Source organism: Polypterus senegalus, chromosome 9 (assembly GCF_016835505.1).
Source record: "Polypterus senegalus isolate Bchr_013 chromosome 9, ASM1683550v1, whole genome shotgun sequence".
In the NCBI taxonomy this organism is placed as follows: domain Eukaryota; kingdom Metazoa; phylum Chordata; class Cladistia; order Polypteriformes; family Polypteridae; genus Polypterus; species Polypterus senegalus.
In genome coordinates this window covers 126,424,388-126,449,177 of record NC_053162.1, presented here as the reverse complement: position 1 = coordinate 126,449,177, position 24,790 = coordinate 126,424,388, and the positions used below count along the sequence as shown (strand labels likewise).

The window sequence follows — 24,790 nt, the reverse complement described above, 5'->3', positions numbered from 1 at the left end:
TTTTTGATCAGCCAAAATACTTCAGGGCTTCCTTCCTCGTGAATGTCTAGTACCTCTGAGCTATAAGGGAAGCATGACTCCCCATGTCCTTCCAGAGCACCCCATGGCGGCACCCACGGCACCTAACAGAGCTGATTTCCCGAACTCCAAGTCCCAGGATGCCTTTTGGAATCCATGGCACCACTAAACTTAAGAAGGAGCTGCAATCTAGCGTCTTGGAGGAGGAAGTGTCCAAAAGTAGCTGCCTTTACCCATCCATCCATTCTCAGGGTGAGCTGCTGGCACTCTCTTACAACATACCACAGACCCTAAATACAAAAAAATCATATGAATGACATTAATACAAACTGTTACTCTCTAGCGCTTTAAGCCACACAAGTGGCGTATGAATAGCACAGTCACAGTCTGTTTTTCCCTAGTACTTCAAGAGACTTACTTATCATTGGCACAGACAACGTACCATGTCTTAGATATATCTCAGACCTAAATATTACTTTTGATCTCCAAGAATATATTCAGACATACAAAGGCTCAACATCGGCTATAGGCCATTTATCACCCAATGATGTATTACTGTACATACTGTTCACTATTAGCCTGCAAAACCATGCAGTTTGGATCAAATGGCACTTCCTTACTGCTCTAATTATTTACCTTATTATTTCAATCACTCTAGATATGAAGACAAAGTATAGAAAATTAAGAGCAATTAGGTATTTATTAAAGAACAATAATGCTAGTCGAGGAAAGTATAAAACAAAAAATAGATAGTAAAGTCTGGATATACAGTATATAGTCTTTAGAAAAAGCTTACGAAGAATTGGAGATGTCAAAGGTGAATGTCCTCGGCAGCTTTTTAATTTAGCAATCAATGTTGATCATGAAATGCTTTAGCTGATGATCAGATGAAACTGGTCACACATGTCTTGGTCACTCCTTCTGACGTTGCCTTTTTGTTGATGCTGTTTCTTCTTCTGATGTTGCTCCTCTTTTGGCATATTTATTTTAAAATTCTAAATGGGATTCCAGAACGTATGATTTTACACACATTTTATTGCCTTGCTGTGATTACAATGGATGATTTCTTAAACAGTTTTTGATCAATTTAGTAACTTCCAGCATTTCTTCCATTCCCAAACTGTAAAAAAATTACTAGTCCCATGGCATCCATCTGTTCACAGGTTATAAAGTAAATCAATACAGCCGAGGTATCCCAGCTTTTTCCTGGGCTTCTGTTTTGTTTACACAGATGTTTTTAAAGAGAGGTACAATTTGGGAAGAGGTAATATTTTGATGCTAATTATCTCCTTAAGGGTTAAGTTCATCCTGTCAATCTGAGCAAACTTTTAAGGTGATACAACCTTAGGAAGTGAAGACACTTTAATGTTAATTGTCCTTGTAAAATTAAGTTAATCTTTTTTGTGTGGGATAAAAATAAGACAAAATATAAAATTTTACATCCAGGACACAACAGGTGTACTTGCTTTTTTCATGTGACAAATTAGCATTTTTGTTAATTAAGATTGTATGAATGAATGCATCATGTCAGTTTTATGTGTCATTTATTCAAGTATATCACCTTCATCTGTAGGCAATGTGTATGTGGTTTGTTCTTGGGAAGGGACGCTGGTGCACCCATGTTGCTGCCGCTCCTTCCTGTTAACAACACTTTTCATTAAAATTCATGTTAAACTTGCACTTTTTACACTTTGGATTTATTTTTATAGACTTTATGGACTTTGATTTGACTGGGTTCACATCCTCAGGGACAACTGAATCTTTCTGTGGTTCATGGCACAAGTCTTATGAACACTTCTCTGCACCATAGCGAGTCTGTCTTCTTTATTGTAATGGATATATTGGATTGTTCTCATTTACTTCTTTGACTTAATGCTTAATGACTGAGAAATGATCTGATTTAACACCCACCTGGAATGTAGCTCTGGAGCAATCACGCCTGTAATACCCAACGTTATATGTATGTGACTGTATATTGGAACCCCCCAAATTCTTGTCTATTCATGTGCATCTTGTAATATCTCCTACTATGCTTCTTCTGCTGCTTGCCATTGCCGCTGATGTGCGCCAGTGCAGCCCACCTGTTTCACCTTCTCTGCTTTGTTGTGCTGCTTCTCTGCTACTGTCAAATAAGTATTGCTGTGTACTATGCTGAAATACTCTTGTGAAAAACTCCTTCCTATTAAACAGTTTGTCCAGAGCAAATGGTCAGACTGGAAAGACACTGGTATTGTGCAGCAACCAAAGTATTTACATCGCAGGTCAGGTCACTGCCACTGCTGAGTTTGCAAATGAAATGTTCAATGTCCGTATTTATTCAGGAATAGGCTGTCCTATTCATGGCTTTGTGTAGTAGTGTCAGAATTGTTAAGTTGAACTTTAGTAGGGCTAATTTTGAGCAGATTCAACAAAGTCTAAGTAGGATACACTGGGATAAGCTTTTAAATGTGGAGACAGTCGAAGAGCAGTGGAACAGGTTTAAAAATGTTTTACACGTAATGCAGGACAGATACATACCTAAATTTGGAATTAATAGGAAGCTAAAAAAAACTCCACGGTGGATTAATAAAGATTTAAAAAAGAAGTTGCAAAGGAAAAAACTGCTTTATAAGGCATATAAGACTAATGACTGTAAAGTGAATCGTAGAGCATATGAGAATATGAGGGCAACCATTAAGTAGGATATGAGGGAGGCTAAAAGACAGTTGGAATATAGCAGATAAGGCGAAAGAAGACCCTAACAGATTCTTTCAGTATTTTAGTAGTAAAAGAACAGCCAAGGAGGAGGTCAAGGGCATCAGGAATAGTAAAGGGGAATTAAAAGATACAGACAGTGAAATAGCAGATGCCCTAAACTTACATTTTTCTGAGGTGTTTACAGGTGAGCATGTGGATAACCTCCCAGAGGTAAACGTGACTACTAAGGAGGTACTGAGGGATTTGGAAATTGTAGAGGGAGAAGTGCTGCTCAGATTAAATAAGATGAAATCAAACAAATTTTCAGGAACAGATAATATTTATCCTTGTGTTCTTAAAGAGGCTAGTGAGTACATATATAAACCCATGACACGTATTTTTAGGAAGTCACTGCACACTGGAAAAATTCTGAAGGACTGGAAAATGGCAAATATCATCCCATTATATAAAAAGGGTGACAGGGCAGATCCAAGAAACTATAGGCCAGCAAGCTTAACATGCATCACAGGAAAATTAATGGAAGGAATTATTAAGGATAAGATTGAGCAACACATGGCAAGGACAGGAGTTATTCTGAACAGTCAGCATGGGTTCAGAAGACGGAGGTTGCGTTTTACTAACATGCTGGAATTCTATGAGGAGGCAACAAAAGGATACGATCAAAGTGGAGCTTATGATATTATTTATCTGGACTTTCAGGAAGCATTTGATAAGGTGCCACATGAGAGGTTGGGCATCAAATTAAAAGAAGTGTGAGTTCAGGGTGATGTTTTTAGATTGGTGAAGAATTGGCTAATGAAATAAGGCCCATAAATATGGAAAGGTTACAGTACACCAGACCTATAGTCTAACCAAGGCTAGGCCTTCACTTGAAGGTTAGGGCTCTGATGTTTGCTTTAAGTGATGTAAACAAGTAAAGGGGATTAAATATCTCCTTTGCTACTTGGTTTATGCACCAAAAATAATCTTTCTTGTCTTTAAATGGTAGCGACACTCCAAGATTCCAAGAACTTAACTCTAAATCTTCTGATGTTGTTTCTGTGTTACATTTGAAAAGTTTCAGGAATCCATCCATCATTTATGAGAGCGCCATAGTGCTAAAAGTCTCATAACAGCATCTCTCCCAGGTGGACTGAAGAATACAGTCCTCTGTTTTCTATTCCTTTCTTTAAATTTCTTTTCAGGAGTGTAGAAGTTCTACAACTCTATTCTCATGCACGCTCGTGTCCCCTCCTGTTTTTTTTCTCTTAGGAGTCTGACCAATCCCCAAAATACAGTTCTCATAGCAAGCGATTGGACGTGACTACCCCACTGCCCAATCAAAGATGATTTATTCTCTTGGATGACAATAACCTACACACTCACTAGCTAAAGGTCTCTCATCCATGTATATACAGAACTGTTAAAGAGACAGTGGTCAATTAATTGTGGCAGTCCTCCAATTCAACTGGGCTACAAAAACTATTGCTGTCCAACAACTGCAAGTGAGAAGTAAAGCTAGGAACCAATAAGAACTCAGGGGTGTGGTCCAGGATGTGTCAAATGGGTGAAGCACTACAAGGGTAGCTAGAAACACACAAAAAAGGGCAGACAGCAACAGAGAGAAGTGATATTTTTGTTTTGCTACACTACACTATGGTTACTTTTATGTGTATGTATAAAATGGCTATTTTTTATTCTTATTGTGTCTCTGTTACAGCATTCATTTTTGAAAAAATAAATGCAGGGGTCACATCATTATATATATATTCCAAATCGTAACCTCAGATCCTCAAATGAGTGTCTCCTTAGAATTCCAAGAACAAAACTTAAAAGAAGTGGTGAGGCAGCCTTCTGCTGTTATGCACCTAAAATCTGGAATAGCCTGCCAATAGGAATTCGCCAGTCTGATACAGTAGAGCAGTTTAAAACACTGCTGAAAACACATTACTTTAACATGGCCTTTTAATAACTTCTTTTTAATCTTAATTTAACTTAATCCTGATACTCTGTATGTTCAATTCATCATAACTATTCATGGTGGCTCTAAAATCGGTACTGACCCCTACTCTCTTTTCTGTTTCTTTTTCCGGTTTCTTTGTGGTGGTGGCCTGCGCCACCTCCACCTACTCAAAGCTTCATGATGCTCCAACAATGATGGATGGATTAAAAGGAAAAAGTCTACGTGACCATCATCATCATCAAGCCCTTCCGTGAGAATCCTAAATCCAAAGAGGACTGTTTCATGTATGTTAGGTAGAATGCCCAGAGGGGACTGGGCGGTCTCATGGTCTGGAATCCCTACAGATTTTATTTTTTCTCCAGCCGTCTGGAGTTTTTGTTTTTTCTGTCCCCCCTGGCCATTGAACCTTACTCTTATTCGATGTTAATGTTGATTTATTTTGTTTTATAATTGTGTCTTTCATTTTTCTATTCTTTAATATGTAAAGCACTTTGAGCTACTGTTTGTATGAAAATGTGCTATATAAATAAATGTTGTTGTTGTTGTTATCATGACAAACTATATGTCACTAAATAACTTGATAAATTAAAAAAAAAATTTCAGAAAAGCCGCATTTAAGAGTTGAAAGGAAATGAAAATTAACCAGCATAAACCGACATGCTAATGTTTGTATTTGTACCTTCCATTTCCCGATCTTGTTTCTACGTCACTCATTATTGTGAATAGAATTTTTTTTTGTATTTTCTTGACTTTGATTGTACTCATTTTTTGTTAGTTTCCTATCAATATGAAAAATTAATATAACTAGTTTGATGATTTACGTTCTTTTTGAATGTACTAAAATAGTTGCATATCTTGGCTCACTGCCATTTGGTTTCTTGGCTGTATTTGCATATCAATATCCATTGCTACCACATGACAACCAAAGTCACAAAGTATGATGTGACTATTGTGATGGTATAAAAGTCAACATCACTTACTACTTGGTTATCCATGATATTGGACACAAAATAATAACAAAAACAGTTATGGTGGCATTTAAAGGCTTAGACCTTCTTGCGTGTCTCTTCATTTTGATTTCTTATTTATGTATTGGGCTTAATGTGTTTTGGAAAATGTTGACTTTGGCACCGACTCTTGCTTGTGCTTTTGAATTTAATATCATCTTGTCCATCTTCTGTTCCTTTTAGTTTTCTGCTAGTTAGAACAATTGCATTTGTACCACATAGTAATATTGCCAATCTTGTAATTTGTACATGGCACCCCTCAAATTTTGCACTCACCACTTTGCTTAATTTTCTGAGCCTCCATACTTTAGTCACAATGATATGATGATAAGCCTTCCAAGTGTAAGTAAGCATTTTATCTTTGGTATTTTAAATAAATTTATGTTGCCAAAGTAATGTTTATTCCTACCAGATTAAATAACTCGTTCTGCTAATACCCATTTTGATGTCCTGCATCATCCTAGGAATAGGCTGTTATTTGATTTACAAATTTAAATCTAAATTTGAATGAGGACAGTTGTGTGGATAACTTCTGTGTACTGGAGTGACATCCTAAAAAACGTATCAGAGACATCAATAAGGTCACCTTTGTTTTGCATGTGTCTATTTCTGTGTAGTTTGTGTTCTCCCTATTTTTCTTTATTTAGTGCTTTACATTGCAATTGGTTATGGTGAAGAGGATGGAAAGATAAATGACATCTGTCTTATTGTGTGCTCATCATCTCTTGGTCTTTATCCTGAGTGTATATTTGTTGTTAGATCCTTGTTTTGTTCCTCTTTAAACAACAAAAATGGCATTACATGGTTACATTATCTCTTATGTTACTGAAGGCATTAAAGGACACTGAAAACACATTGAATGGACTTGGAAAGGTAATTGATAGAATAAAGATCTGAGACAAACAGTTTTAACATCAGTCCAATTGTATCCTTTTAATGACAACTTAAATTTTAATTATAATTTTTCATGTTTCAATTCTTAGCAACAGACACAATTTCAATACATTGGTTTCAAAAAGATTACAAGACACAAGATAGCGGGAAAAGGTTAAAACATGAGGAGAGATAGGGGGGCATCAGAAACGGAGAGTGTTCTCAGAGACAAGGTGTGAGAAAGGGTAAAGCAGCTTTTTAGATGATACACAGGAACAGGAATTTAGGATGGAAAAGGACAACATTGCCACAATTACTTTTAAAATAAATAGAATTCAGTTGTTTCACAAATAGCTGTGCTTCCTCATCTTCACTAACAGATAGAATGTTTTGAAGGCTGAAAGAGAAATACTGAATTGAAGCAGTTCTTAGGGTTACAAATGCCCTGTTATTTCAAATAATATTATTAAACAGTAGATACGCTTCCTTAGAAGCTGTCTTCTTCATTTTCTCTCTCTAATTATGTGTCAAGCATGTATGCGAATACTTGGGGATTAGTCAGCTGTTGAATGGTTTTTAAAGGACATGTCTCAAATCTGGTTCTCCTGAAATTTTATTCAAAAGTTCCATTGCTGACTACAGGTAGCCTTTCTCAGGTTTATTATAATAGAAAAATTGTTATCGTGAGTTAGTGTACGGACTGTAAGCAGTATTCCTTTATTTAGATATTTTATATAGAGAAGTGAGATGTCAAGGTTGTTTTAAATCTTTACATAGGCCTAATTCAATCCCACATATTATTTCAGTAATAATTATCTCACATTTCCCATTTACATTAGCAGACATTATATTTAACTGTTCTTGGTGTTTGGACCTCTTTTTGTCCAAACAAAAAACTATCGCCAATAATCAATTATCAAATGGTGTAAACTCTGGGCTTTTTATATTACCAATGAATGTAAAATCTTTTATTCTAATTAAGTGAAAAAATATTTACTTGTTAATTGACTGAGGTTTTTTGTAATTTCTTTGAAAGTTTTAACCTGAGATAGGGTGCAAAGGGGGTTGACAAGGTTCAGTCATTGAAAGAATGAAAGAAAGAAAGAAAGAAAGAAGTGAGGGAGAGGAAGAAAGACATATTTACAGTGTTTTTATACAATCAAAAAGCTGAAACTTCAGAAAAGATAGACATTCCGCTGAGCACATTTGTGAATGTTTGAATGTATACCTACTTCTAAGTAATGATTAGGGGAAAGCACAAAGAAACTGATGGCTGTCATTCAATCAAAAAATAAATTTATAAATAGCAATACAAAGACAAGTAGACATTCATTCTCAGACAAACATGGGCATGCTCTCTGATGAATAAGAGGCATACTAGGTGGCATGAAATGCTTCATTGGCCCCGCACTATGCAGCATGGGGATGTTTATGAAAGAATAATCTTTTGTGTGTATGTCTCTTGACCCCAGGACCAGAAGGCTAGAGGAAAACAATGCCACCTTGGATCTAGCATTGAGTAAGCACTTCATCTTCACAAACCAGTAAGGAACCAGAGCCAAAATGGCAGACAATTGAGTAAAGTTTCTCAGTAACGTCGAGGGGCATGGCCTCTAGGATCAGTCTTGAGAATGATGTGCTGATCATCACAGGCATCACCTGGAGGAGATTCTGGTGTCTCTTCATCTTCCTCACCATCTTCCTCCTCTAAATCTTCCCTGCTACCATCAACTGAGACACCATGGCGGGACTCATAAGACTGGAAAGGTTAGAGAAAAACACTGTAACATTAAAGTGAAACCAGATAAATTGATGCTTGGATAAAATGAATTACCACAGAAAAAGAAAGAAAGAAAATTCTTTTTTGTTTTAAGTTCTAGATAACCTGCTTGAATGGATTGAGTAAACTTGGAAACCTGTCTAGTTTCTCTTTGGCTCCAAATGGCAATTGTTATATCAGGTCAGTTGCAGGCCTTACAACGTGGCCTGTTATTGTTTGCCTGTTTATTTGTCTACTATATGAAATACCAGTGAACACACTGACCATTTCTTCTATCTCTCTGTCTCTCTCTCTCTCCATTACAGTTTTTAGTCAGTTTTGGTATATAACACTCTACATTATCTTGTTCCTTTCAATATTTTGAAGAGCATGTATCTTAACACTCCCAGTCATAACCTTAACTATTCTAATAGTGGTTTGCTTATTACGAGTATTCCAAGAGCTAAGTGTAAATGAAGAGGTGAGGCAGCTTTTTGCCATTATCTACCAAAAATCTTTAATACTTTACCAAAATATGCATAGAAGTATCATATATTTAATTAACTTACAGACTTTATTAATCTCTACTTTCTTTTTCACTTTTCTGCAGTGGTATTTTTTGTTACCAACTCCTGATCAAAGTACTATGCAGCTACCTGTGATGTTTGCAGAAAACTGTTGATGAGACCCACTACATTGAATCTTCTAGGATGAAGCTTAAATAATAATAAGGAACTTCTTGAGGTCATTTATGTTAAGTAGAATGCCCAGTAGGACCTAGATGGTCCTTTGGCCCTGGATACCCTACTGATTTTGTTTTTTTATCCAGCATTGCAGCCCTAGAGTTTTTTTCTGTCCTCCCAACCATCTGACCATAATATCAGACTTACTATCATTAGAGAATTGAAAACCTATCTGTAAATAAGGACTCTACTTTATCTATGACTTAAGTACATATTTATTTATTCTTCTTTACTAATTTTCCTATGCCATTTATTAATTCCTATGCTTAACTATTTTTATTCTGTTTATCTTTTCTTTAACCTGTTTTATTTGGTACCTTGTAAAGTACTTTGAGCTACATTCTTTGTATGAAAGTGTGCTATAGAAAAATAATGATGTTTTCCAATCAATTAAAACAGCAGGTTACTACATTATATTTGTCGGTTGTGGCAAGTGGCTGGGGGCGGCTTACATCTCCTCCAGACTACGAGGGGGCGACCGTCCTGGTAGCTTTGGGGACCATGGGAACAGAGCTTAGAAGCTGAACTCTATAGGGGCCCACTGGGGGGAAGAAGACCAGGAACACCAGCTGGAGGAGTGCCTTCAGCCCGCAGAGTCGCTTTTGCAGTTGATACGCGTCCTCCGTAGAGGACTGAAGGAGCTGGAGGTGAAGGCAGTCATGTCTGTGATGATGCTGTGACAGTGGGCGGATCAGCGCAACGCTGGAGTCTTTGGCCGGACGGGACACATTGGGGCAGGCAAGTGGAACCGGCCCCTTAAAGAATAAGGGAAGCTCCAACGAAAAGAACTGTGACGAAAGTGATCGCATTCAAGTAGGGTGGGCTCCGATAGTGGACGCGGCGGTGAGAGCCGATCACGTGGTGAAGGGGGAGAGAGCGTGAGGTTAGGCAGGGCTCTGGCTGATGAGTGCCGAAGGTCCTAGCGCCCTACGCCCCGAGCCAGCGACGGTCTCACGCCGCTCCACATGGACGCTGATGGGACAGGGTCTATGCCTTTCCCATAGTGAGACCCAAACTGTCATAGCAATCCAGAGAACGAGGAGGAATCGGGGGAAGAGAGCCGGTTCCTCCGATAAGAGAGGATGTGAGGCATGCTGCTCACGTCCGGAGAAGGGCCGCCCCCTGCAGAGGCAGAGGGAAACACCACAGCTGGCTGAGGTGATGGGGGCGCGTGCAGTCACATCAGATGTCCTAACACAGGAGGCAAGGAGGTCTTGGAAGGGGGGCCGAAGTGGCAAGTGCTGGGGTGCCGGTCAGAAAGGGGAGTGATGCCTGTATAAGAGACAAAGAGATGCCAGGTGGCGGCATCAGGGCAACGTCTCCGCCCCCTGTTCTGATTTATGTTTTGCAGGACCGGGCCCTGGAGTGGAGTATGTCTGCTTCCCGCCATGGGAGACCTGCCCTTGTGGAATGGGCCGCTGGCCCCTATGGGTCTCAGCTTGCAGTGGGGCACTGTGGCAAGCAGTTGGAGGTGTCACCCAGCCGAAATGCCCGGAAGGACCGGAGGAGGGCTTACACCTCCTCCATGCCACAAGGTTGTGACCGGCCTGGTGGCTTTGGGGGACCATAGGATCAAAGCTTAGAAGCTCAACCCTATAGGGGCCCATGGTCACTGCCAGGGAGCACTCCGATGCCTAAAGAGCCCTGGTCCTCAGCACTTCCGCCACACCCGGAAGAGCTGGGGGGAAGAAGACCAGGGACACCCAGAGTGCTTCCGGGTGCACAGCTGGCACTTCCGCCACACCTGGGTGGGCCAGCGGAAGGTTATCGGGAGGCACCTGGAGCTCGTCTGGGTGAGGATAAAAGGGGATTCGATGGATGGAGTTGGAAGCGTAGCTGGACAGAGCTTGGACAAGAAGAGTGGAGGCAGACCTGAAGGAGAGGCATTGGAAAGAGGCCTGGACTCTGGGGTGAAATGGGTTGTGTGTGTTTTCACTTTATATTGTAAATAGTGTAAATAAACATGTTGTGGTGCTTTAAACAATGTCTGCCTGTCTGTGTCTGGGTCATCTTCCACACTGTGTAAAAATCCTGCTATTGTTTTCAGATACTTCTGTCTCTCAAAAAACTACATCAATGATCCAGAGGGCAAAATGAAAATATTATTACATTATTTGCTTTCCACCTTTTTGGGTCTCGAAATTTTTGTAGTATGCACTGAGTGTGGATTGTGGGCACTGCTTAAGTCTGACCAAGTGTTCCTTTATGAGCTTGGATGCCCACAGTGGGTCATTTTTAGCAGTAGTAACCTTATTTTTTTACTTCTTTGACTCTGCTTTGTTGTTTAGACCAAATACAGCTGCTCATGTACAGTATATTCTCAGATGCAAATTCTAGCAGTCATTATTTATTTGGGATTACTGTAATGCACATTTTGAGTTTAAGGTCTGAAATTTTGAGTTTGAAGTTTATGTTTGTATAAAGCAATTTACTCCATTTTGTCTTGGCCCTAGGGGTTCTCAAATTCCAAAGGGGTTGTCATAGTTACTTCAATAGTTAGCTTAGCATGCCAATTTTGACAAACTGTTTTTAACAAAAGTTGTTCTACAAGGTGGGTTTACATAATAATATTTTCTACATTTTATCCTGGCACCCAGAGGTACCTGCATTTCAAGGGGGCCTCAAACCTACTACAGTTAAGTACCACATGGCCTCCTTCATTTCATAAGACTGTGGTCTGACCCAACAGTTCTAACTCTGGGAGTACTCCTTATTTCCTGGGGCCACATTGAGTTTCTACAGTAAGTACCCTATAAACACTCATTTTCAAAAAAAGTTTCTTTACCAAAATTTGTATATTGGGGTGGGCTTACATAATAAAATGTTCTACATTTTGTCCTAGCCCTGTCAGGAACCCCACAGGCACAAAATCTGAAAAAGTGCCTTTAGCATTAAGGTTCATCAAAAGTGTGAAAAAAATCCACTATAGTATTTAAATTACTGCCCAAATAGGATCTGTGTAGGCTGCAAATATTTACCTACAGCCCACACATTAGTTGCATAGTACTCTAACTGAGGCCCAATGTCTTACAAAATTTCCCAGGTGAAGCCGCATAACACAAAATATGTCAGAGAACACAGCAGAGCAGCAAAAGTAGAATACTTATTACTGTGTAGGTTGGAGACTGAAAATGAGAGTGGTTAGTGTTTTCACTTATTCTTCAGCTGAAAAAAGCTTTCATGGATGTTTTATCAAAATATTAAAGAAAACAGATTTACTAATGCCACAATGCATTTCTCAATTTATACCATTATAGTTTTGTAAAACTTTAATAGTCTAGTTTGAAGTTATCCAAAACACATGAACAGACAAATACTACCATTATGAGAGACAGCATCAAGTTCGGATGTTGGATTGCTCCAATAGGGTGTTTTGGGTCTCTCTCTGAGTTACTTTTGAACCAGGCAAAGATGAAAGCATTCTTTCCTTTGAACAAAATGACTATTTAATTTGATGAAAATGACTTACCTCCATAGGGTTAACTATAATAGTCAGAGCTGAATCGTCCCAGTCAATTTCTCCATCCTTAGATCCAGCTCGCTCCTTTGTTCCACGACGGTGGATAGAACGAATTCGGAAAATGCCAAGCACAACCATAAGAGCAAGAAAACCCACACAGACAACAATGATGATAGTTGCTGCGCCAGGAATCACTAGAAGAAGATAGAGAGAGATTGGTTGAAAAAGAATAACAGGAAAAGTACACAATGTGCAAGATAGGAAGATTGTATATAATTATCAGGATAAAAGGACAAAGTTTATTAACAAAACAGGTGACTGGTATAATAGTACCAGAATTCCGGTGCTCCAAGGGAACATTATGTCCAGCTAACTCTGCAGGCAAATGGCGTGATGGGTGCATAAACTGCTGAGATGAAAGCAGGTGGCTTGGGTGTGATTGTCCATCAACACTATGCAGGAAATTTACCTAAAAGATTAAAAAATATATGTTTTAGGAAAGTAAAATGCAATTGTCAAAGACTGTGTTACTTCATATATGATACTGGATATTATCCCTTACCAGATTACCAATGCTGTTTTAATTTTTTATTTTAGATAACAGGCAAATGACTGTTAAGATAAACAGTTTACTGCCTAATGTGATAATCCGGTATGGCAAATTAGCTCAGTAGTAATGAGTTATGCTGAGACTTTCCATACTTCTTATATAAAACATTCATTATAATTAATGTTCTAAGGGAAATTACTTAAAACTCATAGTGAAAAATTGATCTGCACCATTCAATAAATATTTTTTGTATAATAATGGCTTCCCTACTATCCAGGAGTCCAGACGTGTGTAAAAGTATACAACCTATATACAAGTGTTAAAATTCAATTTTTCTAAACCTTATTATTCTGTACTTGCCTCCACTGTAAACTCATTACTTGCATATCGTCCATTCATCTCAGTGCAGGATAGACGAAATTTTCTTTCATACAATGCTACACCTTGAGACAACCTATAATGCACAGAACGTAAGATGTCTTCGTACACAGAAATAGATTCAGGGCCTGAAAAGACATAGGATAGAGAGAAAACTGATTGTATTATGAAGTAGATAATATGAATTAAGGTGAAACATACAGAATTCCATCTAAACTACAATAGCTCATCCTGTAATCACTTGCCTGACACAGCCAAGTATGCAGTTGTGTTGACAAGTTCCAGGCCCTTCTCCTTCACAATTTCATGATCGAGCAGAAGTTCCTCTCTTCGCAGATCGAGCTCTTCACCCACTGGTGACACTTCGCAGCCATCCAAGGTGTGAGCAATAGCATCAGACATAAGGGCTGCAGAAATCAAAAATATTGTAACAAAATTTATATTTTTACAATATCTATCACTGTATGTGCCATGTCAAGGTTTACTATTGACATAGTATATAAACATTTTTATTTAGAGTCAATCATTTATGCAGTACTTTTAGAGAAGAAGAGTGAAACTCAGTTTTATTGAGGGCCAAAAATAACACTATATACCTAATTCAATCTAGAATCAGTGCCAGGCTTTGATGTCATGGCATAGGAAGCCTATCATGTTACCAAAAAAAAACCCCAAAAAAAAACATTGAACTGATTTACCAGGCTCAGTAAAGGACACTGTAACCTATATATTTATATATATATATATATAACCTAAATATAATGTTTGATTTAAATTACAATAGTCCAGAGGTTCTCAGACTCAGCTGCAGGTTTTTGTTCTAGCCAAGTTCTATTTTTTAATTGGGCTCTTCGCCTAATGACAGAAACTCTTATTTTCCAGTTTTTGTTTTGTGGTCATTGTAGAAATAATCAAACTAAGTCTGGTAGGTCTGGTAGTTTTTTATTAGGATTTACCAGACATTTGTGCATGTTAAGTGAGAATCATCTAGTGTTATTTATTTTTTTACATGGGTTGGCCCTTTAAGGTTTGTGGATCCACCTATTCACGGGTTTATCATCAATAATTAAAATAGTGGAAATTATTTTTCAAGTTTTGTGACCTATTGCAGAAAACCACAGACAACACTGTAGCCCTGCTACATAAATGGACTGCAATTCCTAGCAATCTTGGGAGTACTGTGTCATTGGGCAGTTGTAACAGTTGAAACAAGGGCTGCTAGGTGAAAGATGAAGACACTAGCTTTAAAAGTGAGCCACAACAAGCTGGCAGGATTGCAAAAGGTGGTGTCTTTTTGTTTCAAAACTTCACTGCACAACTGGATTCCAATTACACTGGATTACAGTTTTCCCTTGATGTATGCTCTTGTCCTATGCCACTTGTTCAAGCAATGTCATCTGGGATAGAAACAACGTCTTCTTCTTGTAGTGCTCCCATCATCTACAAACCTTCACGTACATCCGCATCACAGTAGGACAAAACTTTACATAAATATCAGGAGGCTTTTCACAGGGGATTTCATTTTATAAATACACCACCATCACCTACATCCACAAAATGGGAATACGTTGTGAGTGTTTTATCGTTTTTTGCTGTGTTTTGTTAGATTTCTTTTGCATCTGTAATATTAATATTGCCATTTACCACCATAAATATACATACAAATTTATTATAGTTTCAATTTTGTAAAAAGTTATAGTTCACTAAAGAACTGCTGAACTATGCACTTTAACTGGAAAACGCCATCCATCCTTGTCTCGGCAGCCAGTCTTCACATGATTTGCTTGCACAATGATCCTTTTATCTTGCATTTCTCTCAACTTTTTGCATCTTATTTGTACAATAAAGTTAGAATATACAGTAATCATGGGCCCAAAACATATTAATGGATTTTTGCATTTGTCCTGCACCCCTAATCTCTGCAAATTACAAGGGATCACTGTAATTTAGTTTTTATACTTCTTATTCTCCATTATTTACTAATAATAGTGCTAGTGGGGCTGACCCTAAAGTAGCTGTAGCCTTTCAGCATTCATTGTTGTGTAATTTTTGTGAACAAAAACTAGCAGCCACACTGAGTCACCAGGGGCCTCATGTATAAACGGTGCATACGCACAGAAATGTTGCGTAAGAACTTATCCACGTTCAAATCGTATAAAACCTACACTTGGTGTAAAGCCACGCACTTTTCCACTGTACCTCACACCTTGTTGTACGCAAGTTCTCCGCTCGGTTTTGCAGACTGGCGGCACCCAGTGTCAAAGCAGTGCTACTGTTCCTGTGTGGTTACTCTTTTATTTTTCTGATGCGGCTTTATAAATACACTGAAACTAACTGCATATTGTTTATTAGTGTAATGCATTTGATTGTAATTAATTTAATAATTAATTTATTTAGCGTTGTTACTCTCATTGCACCTTCTTCTTCTTCTTCTTTCAGCTGCTCCCGTTGGGAGTTGCCACAGCAGATCACCTTTTTCCATATTACTCTCACTGCACCACCCGGAGTATTCATATCACTGTATCTGAGTGTGAATCACAGCAGCAGCTGATCAGAAAGAGAATTATCGGTATACAGTATCAAGCACACGCTATCTCAGCCACGGCAAAATGTTTCAAAGCCTTTCCTGTACGGACCTTGCGGTTCAGAAACTGTTTCATCCCAAGAACTTTAAACGCACTTAATCAATTGCTCCTTGTAGAACTGTTTGTACTTATAAGTACAATCACCCCACTGTAAACTTGCACTACAGTTATAATATTGCACAACCTGAGCCACTTTATAAAGCGCATATTTACATATGATGACGATATCATTTTTAAGATGAAATGCAGCAAAATATGTTTATTATATTATACAGATAAAACTTTAACTTCATTTAAATAATCTATATTCTTCACTGGGACTGGCTTGAAGGATAGAATAATTAAACATGTACTACGAAGATAGTTCAATGTTCCTTAAACGTTTTGAAGAATCGGTGCTCTAAGCTTACAGATGGCTTAACATCTATTACAGAGCTGATTGTGTGGCGATCGGTTACTTATAGAAAGAAAAGCAAGGACTGCAGGGGTGACCACGCCAATATACAGTATATTGAATATAAAAACAGAAACAGAAAATAACGACACAGCTAAAAACACAGTGGCAAATTTCGACAAAAGTTAAACGCTTGTGTCACGAGCATGAGGCGGCAATGCAGTGTCCGCAATGGACATGGCCATCCACCTTGCATAAGATACCATATTGACATTGGCGGCTAAGGGCCACCGATTCTTTCTCTGCCCAGGGCCGCCACAAGCCTAGAGCCGCCCCTGAGTACTGCTGCAATAAATAATTTCATCGAAGGCCACACACAATCACTGGGCCATGAAACCCATGTTTAATAACGTGCTATAACTCCTATCATCATGAAAATGATATCACGTATACATCTCAGTATTTTAGTTATTCAGAGCTGTAATATCACGAATGTAATGGATTCTGTGTCCAGTTGGAGGAAGGGAGCCGGTAGTAATTCACAAACATAGAGCACATAGAAGATCACATACAAAAAAATCATTTAACGTGCTACTTTAATTACGATGTGATTTGAGAAACTGGTTAATTAAACAATTTTAAGATGAAGTTTTTGATGTTCTACTTTAATGACAAAATAAACTACATGATTAAAGTGCAAATTTCAAGATTAAAGGTGACATTTTGTGCTTTTTCCCACTGTGTGCCTTTTTTTCCTCTGTACCCTAATAAGCTTTCATATGACACTCAGACAGTGGGCTACGACTCGCCTTTTCACGGCGACTTTGATATCTGACAAGTTCTTTTTTATTTCGGGCACTGTGCGACTTTGTGAACTTGAGCTTTCAAGTTTCTCCAACAAGCTATGTCACTTGTTCAACTTCCTTCTGTTGATTATACCACAGTTTATTTGAACAAATAGTATGTTTTTCCTTCGCGTCCACTTGGTATTTGCTGAAATTCTTACATTTTCCCCTTGCTTTTCCCATTGTCTTTTCACTGAAGGCTGAGCTTAAGGGCGATTTATATTGATTTGCATATTCAATTAGGCATAATTCTGAGAGGAGTTGGGGCAGGACAGAAGGTGCGTGCATTTGCGTTAGTTTTCACGCTGATCGGGGTTTATGTAGCGGAAGAACGCGGAAGTTGGAGTACACACAGATTCCTGCATCTGGATTTTTCTGTGCGTAAGTACATTTGGGCTTTTGTGCTTACGTTATGTTATAGTACGAATTCTACGCATGGCGTTATACATGAGGCACCAGGACTGCATTTGAGAGTCACTGCTATAGTAAAGAAATCTCACTTTGAAAAGGTTGTTTGCATCAGAAGCTCTATGCTTGACTGATTTAAATCATACCTTAATGATAGGACCTTTTCTGTTTGTATACAGTAGGTGAATTTTCATCCTCCAGGGCCAATTATAATTATGGGATTCCTCAGGGGTCCCTCCTTGGCCCTATTTTATTTTCCATCTATATTCTTCCTTTAGGTTCTATTTTTAAAAAGCACGGAATGTTTTTCCACTGCTATGCCAATGACACTCACATTTACTTACCACTTTAAAACAACTCTGTACAGTCTCTATTAAAATGTCTTGATGACATCAAGAGCTGGATGTACTTCAATTTTCTGGATTTTAACAAGAACAAAACTGAGGTTGTGATTTTTTGTCCTTCTGAGGTTTCTGGTAAGACTGCTAGTAGTCGTAGTCCACTGGAACAGTATTGTACAGCATGAGTTAGGAATTTTAGTGTCATTTTTGATAGCAGTCTTAAACTGGACGAACAGATAAATTCTGTTGTTAAAAACTATTTTTTCCAGTTAAGACTGTTGGCAAAGGTAAAGCTTCTTCTTTGCTTTTCTGAATTTGAGAAGGTTATATATGCTTTTATTTCATGCTACCTTGACTACTTCAATTCTCTGTATATAGGAGTCAGCCAGTGACATCTGTCTTGCCTACAGCTTGTTCAATATTAAGCTGCTAGGCTTTTAACAGAAGCAAGAGGATATTATTCCCATATTGGTCTCTCTTCATTGGCTGCTTGTTAGCTTTAGAGTCGATTTTAAGCTTTTATAGCTTGTTTATAAGTCTCTGAATGGTTTAGCACCGGTCTACCTCATCAGCCTCCTTAAACCATATGCCCTGTCTTGAACTCTAAGACTGTCTGACCAGTTGTTACTGGTGATACCTTGGACAAGGCTGAAGCATAGGAGTAATGTGTCACTACAGATTAGATCTGCACCTAATTTGAGAATTTTTAAATCCAGGCTGAAAGCACACCTTTTCCCCCTGGCTTTTAAATCAAGCAGAATGGTTGTTGGTTTGTGTTTTATGCATTGGATAACCACTGTATTTCATACATAATGGGAGTAATTAAGGAATGTTATTTTATTATGTTTTATGTTGTTTTATGTACTTATTATTATTAATATTATTATTATTATTTAATTGTACAGCACTTTGGCAAACACTTCTGTGTGTATATAAGGGCTTTATAAATAAACTTGACTTGAGTTGAAATTTAGCATAATTTAACAGTTAAATGGCTGCATTTCCAGTCATGCAAAATCCAATCCTCAGAATCCAATCATCAAAAAATCGTCAGAATCATAAAACACTGATTCATTATCAATTAAAAAATAGTTTTTGGTAAAGCTGCTCACACTTGCTTAACAGACATAAGTTTTAATTAAATATAAAACATTGATAAATATTTTATAACAGTGTCCTTTTATTTATAGATCCATTCATTACAATACTCCAAAGTATTTAGTGCTAGATTTTTTTGGAATATAATCTCTCTATTAAAAAGAAAAACTTTTCTCAGAGAGACACTTTCATGTCCCGCAAGACGTGTCTTTGTGCCAAGAGATTTAATCACGTCCAGGGCCAGAAATAAATCAAAGAGTAGATGACAAAGTAGAACGTCGTAAATTCGAAAATGTTGGTGCGGTACACATACAGAGCAGGTTAGAGTACAAAAATTCGAAAGTCTCAAAAAAAGGATAGTAATGATTGCATTAGCACAAACAAATGGAAATTATTACTCAGTGAAATAACAGAACAGCAAAAAGCGATCAAATATATTGCTTGGATTTAAACTTTAAGTTGGAGACTTGTAGATTGTCTAATTCGTGTTGCCTTCAGGGAAAAAAAAATAAGTGTTTCTTCCCAATGATGAGGCATATCTGTGAGAATTAAAAGATTTGTTGTTTGGTGAAAGTGAAATCCTGCGAGAGAAATCATTTCTCATTTGTATGAATGCTATTGTTGCACACATTTCTTGTAGAGAGAAAGAAACGATATTCACTCATGGGCAGTTATATGTTGTGTTGTCACAATGTAATTCCAAACATGGAATCAAAATTCAATGCAATATTGATGAAAAGGTAAACAAGATCGAATATATGGACATAGGACATGTGACAGACTGGCGCTACACAAGATGCAGATCACGCAGCACGGCAGCAACTGTAAGCCAGCAGCTGATCAAGCAAAGAGGAGGCAATAAAAACTGTATTTGTTTCCCATTGTATCACCGTTTAAGAGGGGGTTTCGGAGAAGTGACCATGTCTCCTTGGGGTGGGTTCAGCCCCCCTCTTCACAACACGAGCGGCAGATGTGAGGAGAGGCTGGAGCGTAGTGCAGGTCGTTGGCAAGCAAAGCGAGCAGGGGGCAAAGCCCCCTAGTATGAGAAAAAAAAATAGATTAGGCTGATTAGACATTCACAATAACAAATAGATTCAACATTTTTTTTGTAACACATTAATTATTTTTACAGACAGTCCATGTTTTAAGTCAGAATCTTTGTAAATCTGTGGAAGTACCACACTTATCCATAAAATATCTAGCACATTGAAACAATTGTTACCAGCAAGTGAAAGACTTCTCAAATGTGGATATACATGCATTTATTTTTGTTTTACTGTTAAGATATACCTTGAATCCAATGTAATGTATATTTTTTTTTACATTCCTAATTTCTGAAGTGTAATTATAAATGTGAAATTAACTTATACATTACTTTCTTACCAGTTATATACGGTATGATATACACAGAAATAATAAACACAGTAAACCTTTTAATTTCTTTTGCACAAAACTGTCGATTACTTTATCAAAATGTATATTTGCAGTGCATTGTTTGATCACCAAAGTTCCTTAACATTTTAAATGTTGGAGGGTTTTTAGTGGAAATGAAATTTTAGTAGTTTTAGACTCTTATTATAACTGTGCTGCACAACCTTTCACCTGTTTCATTTGGTAACAGTTAATGGGCTGCCTCAGTTTCTTTTATATTATCACTACTATAAGTAACAGAAGCATCTTTTGTTTCTGTATATGCTTTTGATACATCACTCATAAGGTGCTCACAGTTGAAAAATGATAAAAAAAAATTACTAGCAGTTAATAATTCTAATTACTAACAGTTTGCAGTAATTAGAAACACAAACATTAATTATTATATTCACTCAATCTAACAATATACTGCACAGTAGATTCTCACTCTTTGGGACTGTCAGGGATGCCAGGGGCAATGGCCCAGCCGGGACACCTAGGAGGACCGGAGGAGGGCTTGTACCTCCTCCAGACCACGAGGAGACGACCGCCCTGGTTGTGTTGGGGGCCACGGGTAGAGGGCTTGAAAGCCCAACCCTGTAGGGACCTGTGGTCACTGCCAGGCGGCGCTCCGGTGCCTGAACAACCCTGTACCTCAGCACTTCCGCCACACCAGGAAGTGCTGGGGGGAAGAGGAGCAGGGACACCCGAAGGGCTTCCGGGTGCGCAGCCGACACTTCCGCCACACGGGGGTGTGTCCGCAGGAGTTTGCCGGGAAACAGCTGGAGCCCATCCGGGTTCCTATATAAGGGGCTGCCTCCCTTCATTCAGCGGCGGAAGTCGGGTGGAAGAGGACGGAGCTGGAGAGAGGACTGGAGGCGGCCAGAAGACAGGCATTTTGGATTGTGAAAGGCCTGGACTTTGGGGGATCGGTGCTGGAGGCACTGGGACGTGCACTAAAGTTCGTATATATTGTATATAGTGGTGGTGAAAATAAACATGTGTGTTGGGTGTAAAATGATGTCCGTCTGTCTGTGTTTCCGGGTCCCGTTCCACAGGACATAGGACTGCAACCTGACATTCTACAGGACTGTAAGCCGCAAATGGATAAACAACACTTCTTGGCAGCACAATGGGCAAAGGAAGGTAACATGTCATGCATTTATTTATGAAACTCTTTATTAATTAATTCATCATTTATAGACTGCATTCATGTGTACTTAATTAATCAAGGAAGGTAACCCATTTTTGTTCATTGCAATTTGAAAAAAAAAAAATCCTTTTGATCGAATGTCAGGATTAAAGCAAGTTACAACCTGGGTGTGAGTGTTACTGTGAAAGTGTCTACAGAAAAGGAAACTGAATAATTTAAATCCTTACCTCCACCTTCCATGCCTTGGCTTGCTCGGTTGATAGCATGAGATACAGAGCAGGTGATGTGTAATTCTGGAAAAAGTGGGACACCTTGGGGGCTCTCAAATTCAGTAGCAGGGCGAGCAAAGTGACCCATGCCAGTCAGGGTGATCTGAGGAGCGTCAGGCTGCAAGACTACTAAGTACCCTTCAACATCTCTGATTGAAATACATCCTTCTTCACTAAAGCAGCTGAACAAATAGAGAAGAAAGTAAGACGGTGTGGTAAAACTGGACTGGGTGAGAGATTAATAGTTATATGTAGAGGGGGTACATACCGTAATGATGTGGAAATTTTAAGGGGGCGTACCCCTGCTGTAGCAAATCTCAGTGAGTTGCGATAAGTAACCTGTTGAATAGCTCGGTTAAAATTTTCAATGTCATCTCCTTCCAATATAAGGAGAGACTGTGATGGATTAACATGAACCTACGAAAAAATGAAACGATCTTAATATTACAATACAATATAACATACATGTTTATTACATAAACATTAAATGATGAATCTAAGTAAAGTAGATAGCTGATCAAAACTAAAACAGGAAAAACCTATCAGCTTGGTAAACATTTGATAAAACAAAGAGAAATGTAACTGTTCACTCAATATTTCAAAATTGAGCAAGGAAAGTCCATTCATACCTTCATCCCGGAGCCTAATGATTCCAGGTCCCCAAAGTCAAGCCCCTCTCGACAGGCATAGAGACATTCAATCACACTGTGGGGCTCAACTCGACCTGGCCTTAATGTGAATCCTGCTAAGAGTCCTCGGAAGTGGGACTGGAAATGCAGAGGCTCCTCTAGTAAGCAAAACCAAACATAACAGCAGTTTATCAATACTTAAAGAAGAAGGGAAAAACATGTAAATTGGTTATTCAACTAAAACCTATTCTACAAACCTGCGAATTCTATGGCAGTAACATTCCTCAGTTCAGTTATTTTTATCTAATTTTTCCAATGATACATGTTCCCTGTCAATTCACCTTTATAGCCTTATCAACATCATCCTTTTTTAAAATCAGTTCAGTTATGCTCCTCTGTCAATCATTATATTTAAACTACACATTCAGATCCGGATCAAATACCATCTGAATTTTGCAGAGTGCATGAATGAGCTTGTGAATTGTCCAGAACTGGCTCATACCTTGCACCAAGAGCTGTCTTGGTAAGTTTTAGCCCCCAATGTTGAAAAAGGTTAATTTGGAAAATAATTGAATTACTGAGTGCTTATAACTTTTCATGTTTAAAGGCTAAGTCAGTGGCACTTCCAATAAATCTAGTATGTATGTTCATACCAAAGGGCTCCTAATGCACAAAGTCTTTTCTTTTAAGTCCATCACCAGCTGAGATGTTTGCCATAGCATACACTGCACTTGTCTCCCTCAATGCTCAGATTTGAAAAGAAAACAATACTCATGCCAAGTCATTAGGTTTGCTTTCAGATAGATGATGCAGACCACTTTATGGTGTAAATGCATTTTTATGATATAGCTGCATTTATCAAGGAAGAATTTGTTCTGGTTCCAAACACTTTGTAAGTGTGTCTAAAGAATGTTTTTGGTAAGCCAGGCTAGATCATTGGTATTGTCAGTCAGAGTCTGTTCACAAATAGTGGAACAAAAAAATTATGCAGTCAGCACTTACCTCTTTTTGCCTCAGTGCTGTTTACTTTCCCTTGCTCTGTTTCTTCTATAATAGGAAACAAAAAATAAAATGCCAATCAGGTTTTACAATAAAAAACTGGTATGGTCTGAAAACATTTTACATTTGCATGCATCCACTTTGTGAGACTGGTTCAAACAACTAAACTAATGACAATAATAAATATATTTTATGATTTAAACGTCATTTCTGCATGCCTCACTAACATGCATGTTTTATTAAAAAGAAAAAGTCATAATGTACACACACAAGTTTATGGACACTATCATGAAAAAAAAATATTAGTATACTAAAATCTTTAGTAGAGGTCCAGTGTAATATGCAAGGCATGGCATGGTTTTATGTTCTTCTGCTCCACCCACATAAATGTCCCATAAGTACATCTTGTATCATACATGTTTGCCTTAGTTTTCCAAGCCACATTCAAAGTTAAATACATCTTCCTATCCTTAAATGTTTATTATATAAGGCACATTATAATGGGTTCATTAGTTGCTTACAGCTGCCATCATAGATTCATGAATAAACACATGAAAAATTGGCTTGGTCCAAATTAAGGTCTAAGTGGCTGGAGCAACACTCGGCACTCCAGCATTCACTCATGCTGTGTAAAATTTGTAATTGCCAAGTCATTTTTCATGCTGATGTTGTGTTTAGGAATGTGGGAGAAAAACTGGAGTATCTGTAGGAAAACACGTTTTGATACATGGAGAAAGTGCAAACTTTACATTGTACGTAGATAAAGACAGAGTGCAAGTTTTAAACATTGATCTGTACGGCAACAGCACCAACCACTTGCTACCTGCCTTCTTATAATTGAGATTATTATTTTTGCAAAGATATTTAACACAGATGAACATTAAAACGTAAAAAGTGTTTTCTATACCATTTGCAGTTATGAGGAGCATTATTTTGACTAGCTATGTGATAGAGTTTGGAGTGCTAGTGATTTAATGTTCCAGGAGTTTAGGTTTGAGTCACAGGCTAGATACTGCTTTTGTTGAGTATAGATTTCTATCTTGACCATGTGGCTGTCCCTTGGGCATGACGGTTCCATTATACATTTCCAAGATTTGTATGAGCTTTAACTTGCAAATTGAACCACTGAATTTATGCTTGGGTGTGTACAGTGTGATGAATTGGCATCCCATGCATGTTGGTTTCCTGCCTTTTGCTCATCTTTGTTGGGATAGTTTCAGAGTCTAAATTGG

General features: G+C 38.2%; 1 protein-coding gene across 2 annotated transcripts in view; it reads right to left on the bottom strand.

The window, feature by feature from the left end:
• Positions 1-6,570: 6,570 nt before the first annotated feature.
• clstn3 (calsyntenin 3) overlaps positions 6,571-24,790 on the bottom strand; it is a 40,268-nt gene continuing 22,048 nt past the window's right edge. For both annotated transcript variants that reach the window (XM_039763776.1, XM_039763775.1), the window contains exons 11-19: positions 23,562-23,606; positions 22,560-22,717; positions 22,199-22,347; positions 21,889-22,112; positions 13,673-13,834; positions 13,410-13,555; positions 12,833-12,968; positions 12,509-12,693; positions 6,571-8,296 (exon numbers count right to left, since the gene is read on the bottom strand). In XM_039763776.1, coding sequence (XP_039619710.1) covers positions 8,126-8,296; positions 12,509-12,693; positions 12,833-12,968; positions 13,410-13,555; positions 13,673-13,834; positions 21,889-22,112; positions 22,199-22,347; positions 22,560-22,717; positions 23,562-23,606 — 1,376 coding nt within the window. In that variant the 3' untranslated portion in view covers positions 6,571-8,125. The remainder of the gene's footprint in view (positions 8,297-12,508; positions 12,694-12,832; positions 12,969-13,409; positions 13,556-13,672; positions 13,835-21,888; positions 22,113-22,198; positions 22,348-22,559; positions 22,718-23,561; positions 23,607-24,790) is intronic.